Source organism: Kogia breviceps, chromosome 15, assembly GCF_026419965.1.
Source record: "Kogia breviceps isolate mKogBre1 chromosome 15, mKogBre1 haplotype 1, whole genome shotgun sequence".
NCBI lineage: Eukaryota > Metazoa > Chordata > Mammalia > Artiodactyla > Physeteridae > Kogia > Kogia breviceps.
Window position 1 is genome coordinate 78382521 of NC_081324.1, and position 16791 is coordinate 78399311.

General features: G+C 43.2%; 1 protein-coding gene across 10 annotated transcripts in view; it reads right to left on the reverse strand.

The window, feature by feature from the left end:
* FBXO21 (F-box protein 21) overlaps positions 1–16393 on the reverse strand; it is a 50027-nt gene extending 33634 nt beyond the window's left edge. For 7 of the 10 annotated variants that reach the window (XM_067015255.1, XM_067015254.1, XM_067015253.1 and 4 more), the window contains exons 1-7: positions 16057–16377; positions 15049–15184; positions 13041–13135; positions 6245–6366; positions 2902–3048; positions 2465–2601; positions 1347–1483 (exon numbers count right to left, since the gene is read on the reverse strand). In XM_067015255.1, coding sequence (XP_066871356.1) covers positions 1347–1483; positions 2465–2601; positions 2902–3048; positions 6245–6366; positions 13041–13135; positions 15049–15184; positions 16057–16295 — 1013 coding nt within the window. In that variant the 5' untranslated portion in view covers positions 16296–16377. Of the gene's footprint in view, positions 1–1346; positions 1484–2464; positions 2602–2901; positions 3049–6244; positions 6367–8349; positions 8564–13040; positions 13136–15048; positions 15185–16056 lie in introns of those variants that run through there. The other 3 variants (XM_059040348.2, XM_059040347.2, XM_067015258.1) reach the window with 3 other exon arrangements.
* Positions 16394–16791: the final 398 nt, after the last annotated feature.

Here is a 16791-nt window from a genome sequence, read left to right on the forward strand (position 1 = left end):
CACACACAATCGTGCCCAGCAATAGGTCACTGTGGCAAATAACATGGTAATTGGTGTTTTAAATGCTTTATATCACGCAGAAATCCTTGGTGGACCATTATATAAGCATTTACGGATATTTTAGAGATATTTGGGGAAATTGGTTGGGTTATTCAGGGAGAGGGAACGAGCTGAAAAAGCACTTTTCTCATTTAAAATAATGGAAAATGGGTGCCTGCTATCCAAAAGAGAAACCATCCAATACATTTTAAGGAACAGATTATATTTGGGAAACAAGGGAAGCCTGTATTCGCTATTCAAGGAAACATACACATGTAATGAAATATTAAAATCTGCATGGAAATAACAAATACTTTAAACTAACTGGCGGCTACCTCTGGAGAGAAGAGGAGGGAAAGGGATAAGGAAGAATACCGAGGAGGCGCCAACTTACAGACAAGTTTTATTTCCTAAACCCGGAGGTGGAAATACAGAGACCAGCATGAGAAATTCCACCAGGCATGAAAAGCACTGGGGTTCTCTCATTTAACCCTCCAAACCACTTTATGAAAAACATTAGCCCCATTTTACACAGGAAGAAACTGAGGCTCAGAGGAAGCTGAGGTCTGAATTCAAACTTCAAAGCTCAGCTACTTTCTATCATTCCACTCATCACTTCACCAAACAGTACCACAGCCAGTCATTAAGAAGTAGTTTGAAATAACAGGATGTAATTAAATAACTATGTTTCTTTTCCCTCTAGATGGCACTTTTAAAGAGACCGTCTCTCTAGACTATAGCTGAAAGGGAGCTTTATGTCCAATAGGACACCAGGTCTAAAACAAGAGAACAAAACAGAACTCATTAACCTGGTCTGCAAATTGCACATCAGGTCACCAACCTTGCCTAAAAGGAGGGCCACTGCCGAGAACTTGAATATTTGCTTTCGCACACGGATGAAGAACTTGGGCCCAGTTCCCTCTACACTGCTTCTCTCTCCCTCCTTCCCTCTCTTCTGGGGGCAGATTTTATGGAAGACTAGGAAGAAACAGTTTCTTTAAGAACTCTTTGTACTGATTTGCTTCGGAACAAAGGGACTCTGAGATTCACATAAGATCCTGAACTCTTAGTCCTGTTCTTTAAATGTTTTCTCCAAGATAACTGGAGATTCACATGCAGTTCTGAGAAATATGACAAAGATCCAGAGTGCACTTCTCCCACGAGCAGATTACGGACGTGGATACAGTCACGAGCAAACCAGTTCCATCACCACCCTAGGCCCCCTTTTAACCTCTGCTGCTACATCCCCTCTCAGCACAGTGGCAATGACTCCTCAGGGCAAGCACGACGCGTCACGGATGGCTCACCCTTCTGCACCTTGGCACCACCTTAGTAAGAAGTGGCTGGGGAAGTTGACAGGCTCCAGTGGGACCCCCAACTGCCGGGCAATCGTCAGGTAGAGCAGAGACATGCTGATTGGGATTCCAGTTCTGCGGATTAAAACCTGGCGGAGGAAAGAAGGCTTTAGCTTCACAGAGATGAACCACACCTTCTCACCCCTTCGCCACACCTTCTCAGTGGGCACCTACTGTGCATCAGGGGAGAGGACAGGTTTCCAGGCTTAAGTGGATGAATATTTCATTTACTTAGATCAGGGCTCTCGGACTACAGTCCATGAGCCAAGTCGGGCCCACCACCTGTTTTGGGATGGCTTGCATAAGAAGAGTTTTAGTATTTCTTAACGTTTAAAAAAGTCAAAAGAATACTATTTCATGAAACATGAAAACTATATGAAATTCACACGTCCGTGTCCACATACAACATTTTACTGGAACACAGCCACATGCCTTCGTTTCTGTATGGTTTGTGCCTTCTTTCGCTCGACCACAGCAGAACTGAGTGGTTAGGACAGAGGGCACATGGCCTGCAGAGCCAAGGAGAATAACCGTCTGGCCCCTCACAGAAAAGTGTGCAGACCTGTGATTTAGGCCCTCCTTCTCCTAGGAAGAACGTAAGGCCATTTCAAATAACGTGTGTAAGATATGACAACAGAAAACACAAGTCTCATAGAGAGCAACAGAACAGATACGAAGACGGAGACAAGCAGGAAGCAAATAAAAAACAAGCACCAATGACGCAGCTGGTCATGCATTTCCTCCAGTCTTCCGGGAAGCCAGTGCAGAAAGGAAGACCCGGCTAGTTTCATAGTTTAGTGTTCACGAGAGGCAAACTGACCACACTGAGCCAGAGAAGTCCTGTTTCTGGTCAGGAATTTACCTCAAGGGTTTTCAGACAGAGGATGTTCTGTGACCAAGTAGGTAAAAGCCACAGCAATATCCTCATAGTCGAGGCACAAATGAGTCTCACTGGGCATTGAGGGATGAACAAAATCTATTATTTGCCCTCAATAACTGTACAGTTTATCAGAGATAAGCTTAATATATATATATATAATTATTATATTTTCTATTATACACACACTTACCTGGTGCATATATAAGTTTAGGGCATTATAGTAATCCATTCGGTTCCCCTTGAACTTCAGTTGGTCATAAAGGACATAGTTCATGGCATCCAGCACCTGGCTCTGGAGTTCTATTTCCATTATCATGGAGGATTCACCTGAAATACAGAGACCTACTCTGAGGACACAAGCACAAATAACGTTGTGACCAGTGTCCCAAATAACCTTTAACATGCAGACACTGGCAATGTCCTAAGAATATACATCAGGTGTCACCAACCCAGGGTGGAAAAGAGAATACGTATTTGAGGTCTTTCACATCGTCCAGGTGAACATGTGCTTGTATCATCAGTCGATTTTGGGGGACATGATGGGAATGCACCGCAGAATTCCCCAAACTAATCAATTACTCTACGTTTTCTTTTGCAAATACAGCTGGATCCAAAGCAATTCCACACCTGCCTTGAAGGCCAAGCTGGGGTGGCGACTATTTATGCCCCGGAGGGTTTTGCAAACAAGCTCCACGATGCTGTCAATCTGGGCCTGAATGTCTCTGAGGCTGATGTCGGAGAGAGGATTGCAGTACTGGTCAATATACACTGCACCTGAAATGAACAAGAATTACTGAATAAATTCCTACTTCTACCTTTTCTTATTAGTGGTCATTCACCCCAGACTCCTGGGACCATAGCTCTTCACGCCGCTCCTCCAGATGTGCTTCCTATCTTGGATGCCAGGTCTGGCTGCTGCTAATACACTGAGAAGGAGTAACATTCTTACAACAAAGAAGGTTACATTTCATTATTATTATTATTATTTTTAATATACCAAAACTCTCTCAGAGGTCATGGACTCAAAAGAACTGTGTGATACATGCCATATCTCCACAGTCTACTAGGAAGAGCAATAAATACCATAAAGGATATCTTTTCAAGCTACTTCTCTCGACCTAATTTTCTTATAGTTCAAAATCCAACAACTCTGAAAACTTATGAGTATAAGACAGTTTATTGAGACTTAAAAAAAAAAATAGCTGAAAGCCCTCAATGTCAGATATACCATTTCAACAAATAATTCCTCTGAAAGGTGAGTCAGTAAATGGACTTTGGAGATAACTGGACTTTGAAATAGTTACACTCAGGAAACCCACAGCTAAAAAGTTGTACAGAGCACACCAGAGATACTGTCTTTCGAAAATCACTACTCTTCACCACCTTAGGTTACTTTTTAACCTGAGACCCAGTGGGCTAACCTGCTCATCTGCTATAGGACGTTTTCACTTGGGAAGCTGTAGTCACTTGAAATTCAAGAGGTCTCAAACCAGCTCAGGACCTGGATCCCCTACTTACACCCCAGTGGGTATCAAGAGACCTCGACACCAGCCCCAGTTCTGCCACCAGCCAGGGACTGGCTCCTGGGCCTCCTCGGGACTCAGTTCCCGCACCTGTCGGCTGAGGGATTTATGCTGTACAGCTCCGCAGCCTGTTCTATCCGACTGCTGCTTCTTAGACTTCGTCAATGGCATCAGATGATCCTAGTTGGTCACCAAAATCAAAACCTTGGAGCCTATTCACTCAACTAGTTAAAAACCTTCAACAGCTACCCAATGTCCACAGCACTGATGTGAATGGGCTGCTGAAAATTATAATATCACTTAATATTTGAAAGATGAAAGAGAAGTAATTGTTTTCATAAATACAGCTTGTCAAGTTATTCTTGACTGTGGAATAAACAGAAGATGCCTCTTAACTCCAGGATGCGTATGTGAAGATTCCAGGGTGGTGAGGATATTTTATTTTTATTTTTTAAAAAAAATTTTATTTATTTATTTTTGGCCGTGTTGGGTCTTCGTTTCTGTGCGAGGGCTTTCTCTAGTCGCGGCGAGTGGGGGCCACTCTTCATCGCGCGCGGGCCTCTCACTGTTGCGGCCTCTCTTGTTGCGGAGCACAGGCTCCAGACGCGCAGGCTCAGTAGTTGTGGCTTACAGGCCTAGTTGCTCCACGGCATGTGGGATCTTCCCAGACCAGGGCTCGAACCCGTGTCCCCTGCATTGGCAGGCAGATTCTCAACCACTGCACCACCAGGGAAGCCCAGGGTATTTTATTTTAATGAACTGAAGCAGATACTTCATGTCCTTCTGGATGGTATAATCAACAAGATCAATCATAAGAATCTGCACTACGCACTGTGGAGTATATCCTGATCATAACATAAGGACAAGGAACACAAGAAACACAGTGACTATTAAAGAAGCAACCTGTACACACAGGAAACAGAAAGGATGGATAGGGTTTACCAGCCACTGCTACTGTAGGTCTGAGGCAGTAAAATCTGCAAGTGTTGCAGTTATCCGGGAAACTTAATGCAAGTGAAACCTGAAATGAACTTGGAGGGTGAGTAGGATTTAGGAGGGAATCCTAAGGAAAAGGGATACCACGAACGAGGAAGTGAGGCCAGGTGTATGTGTATGGCGCCAGTGAGGAGAGTGGCCTGGCTGGAGCAAATGGGACATTTTAGACAGTGATGGGGAAAGGCCTGACTGAATGACGGAGGGCACTGAAAGCAGGCAGAGATTTAATTTAAAAAGGGAAATCAGCCGGCCACGTTGCAGGCTTACATGGAGTGCTGAAAAGGCTGGTGGGTTTTCAGACTAGGCCGGCACTGTACGCTGGCTGACTTGAGAGCAGGAGGGGGTGATGCCTATGAAAGCAAGTATTACTTAGAAAGCTGCTGCTGGGAGAGGTGGCAACGGCCTGCGTGAGACCAAGAACAGAACGGAGACATGACTATGAGAAACGCTGGAAAGGAAGAAGAATCAAAGAATCGGATAAGTTGCTGGGAGTAGGGAATGAAAGTGAAGGAAGAGTAATATCTGTATTTCATAACCATAAGTTGTGGGAGTGTTTGTGTAATATGCTAGGACTTTAAAATAGTTTTTAAAATGAAGTCACATTTTGTTCTTGTTCTTGCTCAACTCAGTAGGAACAGAAAGTTCTTCCCTTCATCTTGCCCGTCCGCTGGACTTCTTTCCACTCACTTCTCATTATGGACAATGAGACTCACTGACGTGCAAGAACATTTTGTCCTCATTAGACTCCAACCAGAGAGGTTAAGGGATTTGCTCGAGGTCACATGGAGACAAAACTGGACACAATTCTGATTCAAAATGAGGCTTCAAAGCTTAGAGAGACAGGGAATTAACCTCATTAGTTAAAATGTCAGCCTCATGCTTTGAACCGATGATGTACCTTTAAATTTATTTATTTATTTATTTATTTTTGGCTGCGTTGGGTCTTTGTTGCTGCGCACGGGCTTTCTCTAGTTGCGGCGGGTGGGGACTACTCTTTGTTGCGGTGCACGGGCTTCTCTTGTTGCGGAGCACGGGCTCTAGGCGCACGGGCTTCTGTAGTTGTCACTCATGGGCTCTAGAGCGCAGGCTCAGTAGGTGTGGTCCACGGGCTTAGTTGCTCCACAGCATGTGGGATCTTCCCGGACCAGGGCGCGAACCCGTGTCTCCTGCACTGGCGGGTGGATTCTTAACCACCGTGCCACCAGGGAAGCCCGATGGTGCATCTTTATAAACACTGTCTCCTCAGCTGACAGCTAAAGATTTTGACCAGATCTTAGCTCTGAATTTAATCATTATGCCTACCTAACTGAGCAGACCATACAACCCAACCTCCAGAAGCCCATGTAGCACAGTGGGCTTTTCCACTGCTTTTCCATCAGGGCCACTTTCACTGATGCTCTTAAGGACAACTCAGCTGCCTGCCTATCAAAATATCAATGTTGAAGTCTCACCTTCAAGATATGATTCATAGTCATCAGGCTGCTGAAGAAAAGCCTTAAGATTATTTAAAATTTTCTGTTGTCGTAGGTAATAAAGAATTTTTTTGGCGTAGTATTTCCAGGTCAAAGCTTTTCTGGAAAAAACAAATAAACAAACAAACAAGCAATGAGTCAATAAGAATTAAGATATTAAAATTCTCAATTATCCGTTTTTTTACTTCCCACTAATCATACCATGTTAAGAGTCTACTTAACAAGAAAAGTATAATTGGCTCACAAGCATATAGTACTTATTATCATGGAAGCAGACAGCACAATTTAGGGTTTGGCATTTGTAATTTAACACTAAATTAGTTGTGCTGAAGATCAAGAAACAGTTATCCATTTGGCTTCAGATTTACTAACAGGAAATGAAAGAGAAACCTGGAAAGTCAGGGGAGCTGGGTGAGTCTCAGGAGACAGGAGAAAGCATTTGGAAGCTTTGCTGGCTGCTCAGCCCGTGCCAGGGGTAACTCAGGCGTTGGGCTGCTGCTTTTCTCGTTCTACACTCACTGCCATCTCATCCAGTCTCAAGGTTTCAGACACCATCCATACTGGCAACCCCCAATTTATTCTCCAGAACAGGTTCTTCCCCTAAACTCCACACCTGTATATCCAACTGCTACAACCACATCCCACTTCAGTATCTGATGAGACCTTAACTTTCTTCCCCTCCTGGAGTCGTGCCCATCTCAGATAAAGGCAACTCCACCATCCAGTAAGCACACCCTCGGAGCCATTCTTGGCTCCTTGCTTTCTCTCACAGCCATATTCAATCCATCCACCTATGCTCTTAGTCCTATCGCCAAAATATATCAGAAACGTGAACACGTCCAACTCTTCTAAACCACCATCCTCTTGCCTGTGTCAGAGCAGCTTCCTGCTTTGATCCTTGCCTCTCACAGTCTACATTCGACATGGCAGCCAGAGAGCTCTAGGTGACATGTTAAGTCACAGCACAAAAATCCTCTGCCCCAAATTCTCCAATGGTTTTCCACCTCGGTCAAAGTATATAAAAGCCCAAGTCCTAATGATGACCTAAAAGGTCCTTTAAACTCTCGCTCTGTTACCTGTCTGCCCTCAGTTCCTATATCACCCTCCCCACCGAGTCCAGCGCCAGCAATGCTGGTTTCCCGGCCATTCCTTCCTCACACCTGGCTGGAGTTCACCTTAGGCCTTAGCACTCAATTCCTCCTGACTGGAACATTCCTTCCCTGGGGATCTGCAATCTGTGCCCTCATCTCCTTGCAGGTTTTGACTGAAACGTCGCTTTGAGTAGGGCTTTCTCCCACCATTCTATTTAAAATTGTACCCCCCCCCATCGTCCCCTCACCCTCTCCCCTGGTTAATATTTCTCTATAGCACTTCTCATTTTCTAATATAATTAATATCTTAACTTTGTCAAGCATCTCTCTTCTCCACTGAGTGTGAGCTCCATGAAGGCAAGGTTGTTTTTCTTTTTTTAAGTGTTGCTCACTGCTGTATCCTTAGCTCCTAGAATGGTGTCTGACACACAGCAGATGCTCAATAAATACTTGCTGAATGACTGAAACTCTTCATCAGCTCTCCCAAATATGCACAGGGATTATGGGAAGTAGGAGGGAGACAATCAATGATTAACTTATCGGCCTGGCTGCATCAATAAAGGACTCTCCAATCTTCAGGGAGTAAGCGAAAATGAGCAGAGCTAGGTTTTACTAGCTTTTTAACCTTTGAGTTGTAAAGTGTACACCAATCTAGAAAAATCACACGAAACACATGAATAGCTTAATGAATTATTATAAGGGAAACAGGGAAACACCCTTGTATCCACCACTTAAGCCAAGAAACAGAACTCTGCAGAAACCGAGAAACCCCAGAAGCTCCCCAGGGTCCTCTCCTCCCCGCACGGCAATGATCACAATCCACACCTCGATTGTCATCACTACCTTGCTTTTCTCTAGGGTTTTTGCCAACGTGCATCCCTACACACTCCACACTAGTCTGTTTACGTGCTTCTAAGTCTCTTAATTCACAGGATCCCCCTTCGTCTTTTTTCCTCTTGTATTTTATTTGTTGAAGAAACCTGGTTGTTTGACCTGTACTTTCCCATAGTCTGGAATTTGCTGACTGCATCCACATGGTGTAGCATAACATGTTCTTCTGTCTTCTCAATTCCTGTGAATTGGACGTAGAGGCTTGATCAGATTCAGATTCCATTCACTTGGCAAGACGACTTCATAGGCGGTAGTGGGTTCCATAAGGAGGCAATCACGCCTTGGTTGTCTCTTTCTGTGATGTCAGCAGCCACTGCTACTCAGAGACCCAGGTCTGTTAATTCATTAGAGGCCATAAAGTGGTGATATTCTAATGCAGCCATCCCTTTTAATTATTAGCTGGAATACTTCTATAAAGAATAATTTTCCCTCATGTACTATTTGGTCCCCCAGTGGCATAATATGTAGGAAAAGGCAGGATAAATGCTCACTTCTTTTCTTTTATCATTTTCCAAAATAATAATTTGGGTAGTTATTATCCTCCAAAGGTGACCAATTAGTTGTTGTTAAGTATTATTATGAACTCAGGGAGCTAAACATATTTGCTATATTTCCACCCATTCTAGTTACTGTACACTTGATGCTCAAATCACTACATCTTTGGCCAAAGGAAGCCTCTTCACGTTGGCCCCTGAATACTTCTGACATGAAATACTGTTACTTTTCTCACTACCTGGTTCTAGGCTTCCAAGATGCTTCCAGGGTCATCTTTTACAATTCCTGCTCTGGACCTAGAATCAGGCATTTCTCCGAAAACCCTGGCTGCTTTTGATGGGAGGTAGTATGAAGACCACAATCTGAGTGCTAGGGATATCATTTCTACTAGGTTGGTTATTGTTTCTAGACCTCTTCAGTGGGCAGACAGGAAGTCTAGTGTATAAGTGTGTGTGTACACACACACACACACACACATATACCTACACGTATGTAAACATAAAATATCTCATGAATTCATACTGACACATCTAATTCAAATTCAGAACTATACAGTTTTTACCTTCTTCTATTTTATATCTGTATCTTTTTTCCTCCAAGAGAATCCTGCTTCTTCAGGATACCAGTGATGAATTAGAATACCACATAATCACTCATTTGCTTTATTCTACACCTCGCTCTCTTTTATATACACACACACACACACACACACACACACCAGCCTCAGAATAACAAGACCAATATTCTTATCACCTTGATGATTCCTGAAAACACCTAAATATTTTGTTCACCATCTCCCCCGTCCTCTACTCATATCTTCTAGACAGCTGTGTTATACCTACACTGTCAGGGCTTACAGCCATCACATACAATGCTTTCTCCCCTATCAACTGTCACTTGGATTTAATTCTACAAGTAAATATGTATTTAATGTTCACCACTAGTTCTTCTATCAGGGTCTCTTTGGTTATTTTGGTTGTCTGAAGCTCATTTTCTAGCATATTTTTCACGTAGGGCTCAGAAATCCCTGAATTCTTTCAAGTGGATGAGTTTTTCCACAGCCCTTACACTTGGAAGTCAGTTTGGCTGGATATAAAAATACTTGGCTGACATTTTCCATCCTTGGGTATCTTAAATGTGTTACTCTTTTTTTTTCTCTGGCAGAGAGTACTGCTGTTGAAAAGTTTAATGATATTCTGATTTGTTCTCCCTTATAAATGGCTTTGTCTTTTTTGCTTGGATCCCCAAAGGACTTTTCTGTCTTTAAGATCTAGTAGTTTTACTGAAATATGTCTCAGTGCTTGTCATTCTGGGTCAATATTCCCAGATATAGTATATGCCCTTTTAATATGTTGCTTCAAATCTTTATTTGTAGGATGTACTCTTCTTTTAAGACCACACAGAACACCATAAATGCAAACTGTTTTCAAATACCCAGGGACTGGTGCCTTAGCACCAACTACCCTCCTTCCTTCCTATGCTTTCCACATCCAAACAACAAGCATTTGCCAGGACTGAACACAAAGAGGGTCCTTCATGAAAACCGTCATCCAAAAATATTTACAAACATGAGAGTATTCCTTATTATTAAAAAATAACCCTTGGGCTTCCCTGGTGGCGCAGTGGTTGAGAATCCGCCTGCCGATGCAGGGGTCACGGGATCGTGCCCTGGTCCGGGAAGATCCCACATGCCGCGGAGCAACTAAGCCCGTGAGCCATGGCCGCTAGGCCTGCGCGTCCGGAGCCTGTGCTCCGCAACGGGAGAGGCCACAGTGGTGAGAGGCCCGCATACCGCAAAAAAAAAAAAAACAACCCTATTTTAGGTTCAAAATACTTGTCAGGCCAAAGGGTAACACACTTATGATAATTTCTAAAAAGACTATAATGAAATACACTTTTACTGGCTGTGCATATTTAGTCTTTTTTTTTTTTTACCAATCTGATAAGGAAAAATGCAATATTTCATTGCTATTTAACATTTCTTCGAAGAGTGAACTTAAAGGTCTTTTAACTTGACTGCCAACCACTTGGACTTGCTCTTCTGAGAATGTCGTCCTCTTATCCTCTGTACATTTTTCAATTTCTTTTTAGAAATTTTAAGGATTCTATTGACTTTGTTTATGGTTTCTTTGGTCATACAAGTCTATTTTTTTAATTGCAAAATCATTTGTCTTTATTTTTTTTATTGCTTTTGCATTACCAGTCTTGGTTAAGGAGGTATCCCCAGATTGTAAATGAAGTCTCCTATTTTCTTGAAGGATTTTCATTGTGATAGTTTTAAACTTTAGGTTGTTTAATCTCTTGGAATTTAATTTTGTATATGATACAAGTTTTACTTTCTTCCAGATGAATATTCACTTATATCCAATACCACTCATTAAATAACCCATCCTTCCCCCTCTGAGTTTAAATATATTGAATTATCTGTTATGCTGGGACATGAATTTGAATTATCCTTTGCCACTGATGTAGCTATCTATTTTTATTCAAATACTGTATTGTTTGATAACAGGTAGTGTCATAATATGTTCTAATATCTAGTGATACAAGTTTCCCATTGTGATTATTTAAAAATTGTTTTTTCTGGCTCCTGTGAATTTATTGTTCTGTATATATTTTATGACAATACTATCCATTTAAAACACATAGAACTCTCCCCTCCCAAAACTCTTGTTGGATCCTAATTGGAACAGCACTAAGTTTATGTATTAATTTTGGAAGAATCAACATTTTCATGATGGTAAGTCTTCTTATTCAAGGACATGTTATCTCTTATGTTTTTCAAACAACATTCTATAGTCTGACCTAGGAAACCCATCCCCAGGAATCTAATACTCAGAAATGAAAGCACCAGAAACACCACCCTCCACAGTAACAAAATGGAGAAGAAAGTGGTCACCCATTAATGGGGGATGATTAAATAAGTTATGGTATATACTACAAAACAGTATGCAGCCATTAACAAAAGTGAATTTGATTTTTACCAGTTGATTGGGATAGATTTCCACGGGGTAATGTTAAATGAGGAAAAAAAGATATTGAAAAGTACCTATTATTTGATCTCAGTTTTGTAAAGTGATGATCCCCCTCCATCCACATGTATATCATATTAGCATGGAAGCATACAACCTAGGCTGTCATCATAAATTACAGGAGTGGGGGCAGGGAAGGGTAGTGCAAACGGAGGGAGAAGGGAGGAAGGAAAAAAACAACATAAATAGGAAAAAAAAAAAAGTCTGCACTAAACATCAAACCAAACCCCAAATAACCAATAAACTGAGTATGTATAACATTTATGTATTTAAAAGTTTATGGGTATGTATGTACAAAAGCCAGGTCAACTTTTATTTTTAAGGCTGCAGAATACTGACTATTAGATCACACTTCAATTCATTTATAGATAAACCAAAATAGAAACAGAAAAATGACCTCTGCATCAGAACTCATCCAAGGCCTAGAATAGTGACACATCTTACCTCTCCCCACAGCTGTTCCACTGATAGATATTTCTCTCTCCTAAACCCCCTTGAAAACAACAAGAAAAATGTCTTGCTCCCTGTTTGTGAGACATTTCACAATAATCTCTCTTAAGGAAGATGTTAAACTAGCACTCTTATCTTCCATCACTAGTAAAGTTTCTAGAACTTTTAGAGCAGAAAATCTTTTTCGTAGGTCAGTTAGGCTGGAAGCCAAGTCATCTTTCAGGTAAACTGCAAATTCACCTTCACAGCAGAAAATATAAGGCATAAAAAAATTTAAGCAACAACCAAGAGATAATGGATTCTTCTTAATTGGGAGAGGTAAAAGGCTCAACCAAATATCTATAACGTTCATCGCCAAAGTAAGATTACTGCTTACCAGAATTCAGAAATTGTAAAAAAAAAAAAATTATCCATTACATTAAGACATGCGTAAGAAATTTTTTTAATTTTTAAAATTCAACTCACAACAGGCAAATTTGGTGGTAGTAGATGAAGAGATGACAACAAAGAAAAGATAATCTGTATTACCCAAATGACATACAGATACAAGTGCCCAGAGCACAGTATTTGATCCATAAGAGGACTAAATATTAATTCTCCCCAAAGGATTTTTCTTTAAATATCGACCATTTCTTTAAATATCAATTGTCTTGGTGTATTTACCTTATATACACGGAATTTTTCAAAAATATAACTATGGCAACATGAATGTAACATGAAATATTTGGAAATACATGTACGAATTACAGCAATTAATTCTGGGGTTATTATTAAAACACACAAACTAACAAAATCCCTGATAAAACTACAGCTTACCTTCCTTCCATGTTTAGGATACACACCAGTTCATCCTCAAAAAATATCTCTGGTCCCTCAAGATTCTCAATGTCACTAAAACCGTTACAAGGGACCTATGAAGAAGACACACACAAAGAGGCCTCAGTAACGACTAGCAACGTTGTTGCCACTCTCACACACAAATCTGAGCTGCAAACAAAGCTGCTCATTTCCACGGAAGCGGTAACACCTCTCCCACACTATCTTGCACCACCCGCCCACTAGAGGTGGAAAGGAACATGTGGAGTAACAATACTTTGTTCAGATCATAATTGTTAGTTGTAAATGAATTACATTTTCAAAGACTGGAATTTCCGAAAGTGGTAACTCACATCGGAAATGTGAAGAAAAATAGCTCTGAAATGAGGACTAGAAATACAAAAATCTCCTAATTCACAGTAACTATTCTGTGCAGTCTACGTTGTATTCAACTAGGAGTGTAGGGCCAGAGAGAGAAGTCCAGTGCTTTGGGCAACTCTTAGCCGACTGGGCATGTTTCTCCTCGGTAAATTGAGGTGGTGGTGCCAATGAGCTTTAAGATCCCCTTGGTTTAAAATTCTATTACTTCTCCCACTTTTCTTTTTGAAAGTAGCCAGGAAATTTCTTGTCAACCTGCGTGCATGCTGCGAACACAGGAATACAAGGGCCCTGAGCCAAAGTAATCATCCACCCACAGATCAATCTTAAGTATACTCCTGTTATGTTCAAAGTCCTTGACACGCTTCTAATCAAGCAGAGGTACAGGGAAAGAGGGAGCTGGGGAAGAAACACAACAATGCATTATTATTAGACAAAGGCACAGGCTGTTAAGTAGGCATACAAAACCAGCTGGACTATAAGTAGAGGTAGCAAACTAGCAGCCCATGTCCAAGTGCATCAAACACATCCAGCACCCACATGTATGTAGGTGCAAACACATTTCAACCAGAATGGAACGCCTGTGATTATGAATGTTCTTAGCCAGCGTATGGCTTATCCAAAGTAGGACATAAATTCTGACCACTCTAACATGAACAAACATCTATAGAAATGAATTACACTAGGAAATATCTAGTTTTATTCTCTATAGGAGAGTAAGTTCAAATTTGTCCAAAGTTCAAATTTTCCCTTTCAGAACTTGAAAAGCCTTGAAAACATTTCAAAACGTAGGAACTCCATTAAGCAATAGTAATTAAAATTAGAAATAGGAATTAATCTCCAGTAAACCAGGATAGTAAAATAAATCAGACTGGTTCCATTTCTAGACCTCCGACCAGAAATAAACTTAAAATATTAGCGTGGACTATTTTCCAGAATTTACAAAAAGTTAAGAATCAGGACCCGATACAGAAACTTCTATGAGATATTTTGTGGAAGGGAAACCAACCAACCAACCCATGCAATATTAAAAAACAAACAAACAAAATAACTTTCCAGGGATAATGAATACAAGATGATTTAATTGAGGGAGTAATAATTCTTGATTTACAGGTATGTCTTGATTTTAGACATGTCTTAATCCTCTGTTACCTTAACAAATAATGCAGTTCACTACTGGTTAGAACCTGCAAAGCCAGAGAGAAGAACCATATTAATTTTGGCAACGCTTCTGGAAAATAACTGGGGGAAATCTGTAGTGTTTAATCATGGATAATACCCCCAATCATGTGGAGGTTGCAAAATATATGTTTAACCCACTTAAAGAGAAACAATGCTGCTCTGGATTCCCTCCACATTGCACTGCGGGTCCCTCCTTCCCTCTCCCTCCCCCTCTCCCCCCATTCTCTCTGGCTTTAGAAAAGTAAAGCTGGCAGGGACAAATGGCTTCACGTTGCTGGATAGGAGGAAAAAGGACACAATGACTCTTACAGCCATCTAAGTGAGGAAGGGATTGTGAGAGCACTGAAAAGGGAGATAGCAAAAAGAGCTGGATAAGCTAATGCCTACAGACCCAGATGCAGACACCACTACCATGCAAATGCTCAGAGCTCCATCAACAGATCCTTACGTGCTCTGAAAAGAACCTCTTTGAGAAGGAGGCCACAATCTTCCGGGCCTCTAACCCAGCTTTTTGCCGAACTTTATACTCCTCCAACCAATTGACGTAGTCGGTGGGGCTGTAGTGTTTCATAAGGGAAGGCCACCTACAAGGAGAGAAACACCCCCTCAGCTTAACAGAGCCTCAAAGGCAGACAAACACGAATCAAAGGCAGCCTTGGAAAACAGGGAAAGCGGTTGGGTTTAGGGGTCAGAGGGGCCCTGGCGATGGACCTAGTTCAAATCTCCACCCGGCACGCACGCACTCGCTCACGGCGTGACCTTGGCGTAGCAGTATGAATACTGTGTTTCCACTCCCCATTTATAAAATGCGGACAGCAACAACAATCATAGTGATGACAATCACAGTTAACATTAATTGTGCGCCTCCTAAGAGCCGGGCCCTGTGTAAGTGCTCCCTATACACCGACTCATCTAACCACCACAGTGAAAGGTAGGTCTAATCAACACCGTTTAAAGTCGATGAATGAGGCTCAAAAAAGGGAAGTCGCTACCCGCAAGGTCGCACGGCGAGTACGCCAGGGCCAGATTTTATCCCGGGTCCCGCACCGAAATCTGTGCTCTCAGCCAACAGCCAGGGGATGATGCGCCCACTTCCTCAAAGGGCTGTTAGGAGCACTGCATCACCCGGTCCGTGTAAACATTTTAGCACAGAGTCGGGCACAAAAGAAGCGCGCATGATGGATTAGCCGTGATACCACGGTCGTCATCCTTTATGGAGGGCCCGGCTGCTGGGCGCTTCCCAATGCGCAATCTGGACACCGGCGGGTCCGCTTGGCGTGGACCGAGGGGCCGGCGGCCTGGAGGCCTTTGTCTGTCTGTCCGCGGGAAGGGGTCCCGGGGTGGGATGCGGGGGTGGGGTCCGCGCGCGGGCAGGGAGGTGGCGGCTCCGGGCTGCCAGGCCCGGGCCCCGGGGGGCGCAGAGCGGGGACGCGGGCGGCATGGGCGGCGGGCTCACCTCACCCGGAACTGCTCCTTCCACACCTTCCCGCTACTCTGGCACAGCTCGCGCAGCCGCCGGCAGGTGCTGGAGACACGGCCGATGTCGGCGGCCGTCAGCGAGCCGCTGCACAGGATGTACTCCAGCACCTCGCCGGGCAGGTTGACGAGGCAGCTAAGGCCCGCTGCCTCAGGCGCGGCCTCCTCCGCCAGCACCGGCACCACTTCCATCGCGCTGTCTATCGCTGCCGCCGCCATCTTGTCCGCGTACCTGGGGCCGCCGCGCGCGCGGGCGCGCGCGGGCGCGCGAGCCAGGGCGCCCCACTTCGCCCCGCCCACCCGCCTTGAGGGGTGGGCGCCAGGGTCGCCCCACCCACGCCCGTGGCCACACCCCCTCGGCCCCAGCTGCTCTCGGAGGGCTGAGCTGTGGCCAAGGGAAGGAAATGTGTTTTGGAAAATAACAGCGCGGTGGGGCCCGGAAGCTGTGAGTGGACAATAATAGTGGCATCCATGTTTATTATGTGTGCGGAGCGTTTCCTGTCAATGCGCTCATCGGCCTTTCCCAATAACCCTATGAACTGTTCTTCTCCCCATGTTACAGATGGGGAAACTGAGGTTCAGGAAGATAGATGGACTTGTTGGGAGTCCCTTGTCCTAGATTCTAATCCAGATCCGCTTGACTCTGCTTGACTGTACGCTAAACAGTATGCTGTAATAATAACAAACTTAATATTCATGAGCGGGTGCCCCGCCA